General features: G+C 49.2%; 1 protein-coding gene across 1 annotated transcript; it reads left to right on the forward strand.

Annotated features, from left to right (window-relative positions):
* On the forward strand, positions 1026–5136 carry TPT1 (tumor protein, translationally-controlled 1). The gene is made up of 6 exons (XM_018056766.1): positions 1026–1224; positions 1457–1530; positions 2095–2285; positions 2644–2749; positions 3534–3650; positions 4419–5136. Exons 1-6 carry the CDS (start codon positions 1056–1058, stop codon positions 4419–4421), a joined length of 660 nt encoding a protein of 219 aa, XP_017912255.1. The 5' UTR covers positions 1026–1055; the 3' UTR covers positions 4422–5136.

Below are 5536 nucleotides of genomic sequence, written 5' to 3' on the forward strand. Positions count from 1 at the left end.
TTTGCCTTTAAACCAAAGATGTCACTAAACCGGTTTTTTTTTTTTTTAGTACCGAGTAACTGAGTCTAAAGTCCAAATAAAATTTGGGCAGGTGTAAAGCTCCTTCTCTGTATGTTTAACCTTCTAGCTCCTGGGTTATTATCTGTACTACACTTTATTCATATTTTTAAAATTAATGTATTTCAACTACACTTTAGAGTGACAATACATCCTTTTTTCAAACAAAGGACTTAACTCTAGACCAAGAGCAAAACAGAAACAGGGATATTCTTTACCTGCCTTAGGAACAAGCTTTCACATATGCGACCAAACTGAGAAACAGGAAAGCTGTGCAAACTTCCTTGACAGCTTCCTTCCTTCTCAAGCCCCCTTCCAGACTCTACGCCCCCCACGATCATTCCCAGGGGGCTGGCAGGCCGAGGTGGGTCCCACAGACCGGACTTGGCTCCGCCCCACAAAAGAAGCCAGGAACTCGAAGTGGGGCAGCCCTGGGACAAGCGCTGAAAAGTTCTCTAAGGTCCTCGGAGATCACAGGGGCTGGTCACAAGCCAAGTCCTCTGCCCTCATCGTCAAGGGAACCCTCCGTAAACGCAAGGTCCTTCACAGCAGCTGACGCTTTCAGTTCCCAGAAACAGCGGGAGCTTGCGCGGCACCAGGCCTGGGGCGGAAACTTGAGATTTCATCTAAGCCCCACCCGGGCCTGGCACCTACCAGGGCCGACCCTGAGGCGCCGCCTCCACCACTCAGAGCCGGGCAGCGCCTTCCTCCTCCCTTCTCCCGCGCGCTCCTCACCTACCATTCCTCTCCCTCGCGCCGTCAGGCATTTTCCCGCCGCACCACCCCCCTCCTCCGCCTTCCCCTTTCCTAGGGTCGCCCGGCGAGCCCGTGGGGAACGCGCGGTCCTGCACCCCGGGGCCAAGTCCCCGGATGCGCCCCTCCCCTCCCCCACGGCCCGCGCTGCGGCCCCGCCCCTCGCGCAGCCTGCGTGATGCGTCACCGCTCGCGGCGCTTCCGGAGGCGCTGCGCGCGATGACGTAGGGGGACGTGCCCTCTATATGAGGTCGGGGAGCGGCAGAGTCGGCCTTTTCCGCCCGCTCCCCCCTCCCCCCGAGCGCCGCTCTGGCCGCACTGCGCTCGCTCTGAGCTCCGGGCTCCTGCTAAGCCAGCGCCGCAGTCGCCTCCCTCCAGTCGCCATCATGATCATCTACCGGGACCTCATCAGCCGTGAGTCGGGACTGCACTGCCCCTCACACGGCGCGCAGGGCGCGCGGCGGCATATGGGTGGAGGCGGGGGGCCGGCCGCTGCCCCCGCCGCTGTCGTGGGTCTGAGGAGGGGCGCTGCTTGGGGGCGCGCGCCGGGGCCCGGGGCGCCCGGGGAGGGGCGGCGCGGCGCGGGAAATGGCGCCTGCTCCGGCCGCGGGCGCCTCGTGACGGGCGGGTCTGTGTCCCCGAGCAGATGACGAGATGTTCTCCGACATCTACAAGATCCGGGAGGTCGCGGACGGGCTGTGTCTGGAGGTGGAGGGGAAGGTGAGTCGGCCGGGCCGGGGCCGGGGCCGTGGCGCAGGGGGTAGGCGAGGCCAGGCCGGGCGGGCTCGGGTTTCCGCCGCTCCCCCGCCCGAGGTTGTGCAATCCTCCCCGTTGCCTCCTGGCGGAGGAGACTCTCTTTCCGGGCTCGGGTTTTTCTAGAAAACTGGAGGCGGAGCTGTGCCTGGAAATAGGTCCGCCGCTTCGACGCCCATCCTCCCTCCCAGGCGGTCCGGGACAGACAGGTTATCTCCTGTTTGGGCGACCCAAGCATTTTAGCGTCTGCCCGGTTTTTCTTTGCTCAGCAACCCGACAGCCCATGAAAAACTTGCACTGTGTTGTAAATGACCTCTTTGTCGTTTGGGCCAACGAAGAGTTGTTGAACTGAGATGTTTCAGGAGAACGAAGGGCATAGATTCCTCCCCCCCTCCCCCCGTAGTGTTCGTGGTTTTCAACGAGAATTAAGTGTTGAGGGATGACGGATGAAAGAGCTGCCAGCATAGATTCTTGGATGCGTTTATGGTAAGGTCGAGGATGTGTTAGCGACTAAACTTTTTCTTAATGCAGATGGTCAGTAGGACAGAGGGTAACATCGATGACTCGCTCATTGGTGGAAATGCCTCCGCTGAAGGCCCCGAGGGCGAAGGTACCGAAAGCACAGTAATCACTGGTGTCGATATTGTCATGAACCATCACTTGCAGGAAACCAGCTTCACAAAAGAAGCCTACAAGAAGTACATCAAAGATTACATGAAGTCGTAAGTGATACTGACACACCCAATTGATGTCTGAAAATCGTGTAGGATTTAGGGGTTGGTTTCGTTTGAGATTTTTAACAGCAGGCGTGCTTGTCAAAGGCTTTTTTCTATTGAAGAGCTCAGAAGGGGGGCTGCTTTTCTGTAAATATGAGAATACTGGAGGGTGCAGTGTGGTTTTACTTTTTTTTAGAATAGTCCTTTGGTACAGAATAAGCTGAGGTGAAATTCAAAGTTAGGAACAGTCTTAAAACATCCCTCCTATGAGTTAGTAATCTCTGATATTTTGCTGGTTTCAGTTTGGAATTTTTACTGAATGGAAACTTTGCTCAGAACTGATTCATGTGTCGATGTGTTTTAGAATCAAAGGGAAACTTGAAGAACAGAGACCAGAAAGAGTAAAACCTTTTATGACAGGGGCTGCAGAACAAATCAAGCACATCCTTGCTAATTTCAAAAACTATCAGGTAAATAACTTTAAAATATTTGGATCAAAGGATTGTATAATTTTACCTGAGCAAAACATGAGTTACTTGATGAGCTTCTGATGTAATTAAGTTGGAGTTATTTTTCTGTGTTTTGAGCAGTTTAAATACTTAACAGATTTTATTTCAGCAGTCTGGGCTGTAGGGAGTTGCCTTCTCTGCTCCTAAGCAAGCATGTTTCCAGATCTTGTCTTCTGCTTCCAAAATCTTATTCTCGACTCAACATTTCCCAGTTCTTTGGAATTGTGTACTCTGAAGTAGTCTTCTGGTTTTCTTTTTACAATACCAGTGTGTCTTGTTGCCACTGCAGCTCTTTCTGATCTGAGCTTGTCCTGTTGAGAAGCTCTGGTGACTTTTCTTTTACTGACACAGCCTGGCTGTTTCGATGTTCCAGTTGTCACACATCCTCTGGCCATACGATGACTTCTCACGTGATGTGCTCTACTCATCGGTGGCCCTGTGCTCTCTGTGCTTGACTATGTAAACAGCCTTGTTTGTAGGGTTTAGACTGAGATGTGTGGGGTTAGGTTTCCAGGGAGCTCAGTGTCCCTGGATTGCTCTGAACTCTTTAACATTTGGTTATTAGTACTTTGCATGAACCGAAGTTTGATTAGTGAGCATTTTCCTCCTCATCAGAACTCATTAGTTGCTGACTAAATTAGTGCCTTAATTAGATATTGGTGTTCTGAATCCTTTGATTTATTGTGTGTTTTGATCCAATGCATTCTTGTATAATCTAATTCTGGGTATTTGTTTGCTTCCTAAGTTCTTTATTGGTGAAAACATGAATCCAGATGGCATGGTTGCTCTGCTGGACTACCGTGAGGATGGTGTAACCCCATATATGATTTTCTTTAAGGATGGTTTAGAGATGGAAAAATGTGTAAGTATAAAGAAGTGTGTTGAAACCAGTCATGTAAAAATGGAGGTACTAACAACCTTTTAGCAAATAAACCACTTAGTGATAATTGGGGGCTGGTTGGAAAGGCCATGATGTTACTAGCTTTTAGTAAATAGAATTTAGAGCAGGCTGCTGACCCGATCGCCAGTTGCTTTAGTAAAATTAAATGAATGTCTGCTGCGCAAGGAATTGCTAAAGGAGAAATGAAGCCACTCATTTATCTTGGCTTTCAGCGGCTTCCATGTAAATTGGGAGTAAGATAAATTTAAGGCTACACCAGGGAATTCCCTGTTGGTCCAGTGGTTAGGACTCTGGGCTGCCACTGCCAAGGGCTGGGGTTTAGTCCCGGGTTGGGAAGCTAAAATCCCACAAACTGCTTGGTGCAAAAACAAGCTACCCTAAACAGGATCAGGGGCAGCAGTGACCAGGACTGTCAAAGGACAGTGCAGATGTCTTGCCAAAGGGATTAGTCAAAGAATGTGTGAGGTTTTTGTTGGAATAGGGTGGGTGGGCCTTCTCAGAATGACTTCTCTGATTTGGTAAGGATGGTTCTGCATCCACTGATAGACCTTGAACAGTCTGCAGTTGTTCCTATGGTTTGCACTAGGATGCAACAGCAACATCCCCGCGCTTTCTGTCTGTCTCTGTGTGGCAGCTCGGATTGAATAGGGGAGTACATCTGAAGCTTAGAAACGTGAGATGCTTTCGTGCCAGAAAGGTGTGTTAATGGGCTCTTCCTTGTTTTCCCAGTAACAAAGTTGGCAGTTACTTTGGATCAATCACCTGTCGTCAAAACTGGCTGGCCACTGCTTTTCATCCACACAACACCAGGACTTAGACAGATGGGACTGATGTCATCTCGAGCTCTTCATTTGTTTTGAACGTTGATTTATTTGGAGCGGAGGCATTGTTTTTGAGAAAACGTGTCATGTAGGTTGTCTAAAAATAAAACACATTTAAACTCATTGGAAAGAATGCCTCTTAGTTTAATATGTCATATCTAAATCCATCCTTGTAGCCTTCCTGGAGCAGCTAGAGTCTGGTTGTAGCCTACCACTAGAAAGCACCTTCAGATAACGTCTACAGTGAAACCACTTCCGGGACTTGGAATATACAAGAATCAGAAGTAACTGAGTGTGGAGTAAAGGGAGAGACCATGCTCATGGCAGTGCCAACCAGCATTTGAAGTGGATTGCTTACACGTTTCATCACCTACAAATGGAGGCGTTTACAAAAGAATAAAAGAGAGACTAACACAGTTGGAAGCAAAGTACTGTCTGAGCTTATTTTAGAGCTGAGTTCTAGAGAAATCTAGACATCTGGAATACTTTTGTCAAACTCCTTGGAATAGGGTTGACAGACTGGCTCGCCTACCACCTGTTTTGTGGCTAAGGTGGTGCTTACATTTTTAAAGTGGTTCATGGTAGCTTATGGGACATGAAAAAAATAAAGTTTGTGTCCAGTTTTACTAGGGCACTACCACGCCCTGTATTGGGTGGTATTGGCTGGTTCTGACATGGCTAGAACAGATGAGTGACAGGTCTAAGGGCCTCCTGCAAGCCCTGAGGTACCCACATGGCCCTTGATAGGAAAGATTGACAGGCCATTGTTGTAAAAGATGAAATGATAAATGGACTGTGGAGTAGTTGGTGGGCAGAGAGAAAAGCAAATGCTCTTGTTTTATCTGTAAAAAGATGTGGGTGTCAGAACATGAAAATGCATCTATTTGACAGACCTGAAGCAGTTTACTGTCTGCTAAGGTTTCCACTACAGATGCAAGAAAAACATCCTCGCGCTTTCTGCCTGTCTGATTGTGGCAGCCCAGATTGAATGGGGGAACACAGGGCAAAACTTGGAACCCTACAACC

Source organism: Capra hircus, chromosome 12 (genome assembly GCF_001704415.2).
Source record: "Capra hircus breed San Clemente chromosome 12, ASM170441v1, whole genome shotgun sequence".
In the NCBI taxonomy this organism is placed as follows: Eukaryota; Metazoa; Chordata; class Mammalia; order Artiodactyla; family Bovidae; genus Capra; species Capra hircus.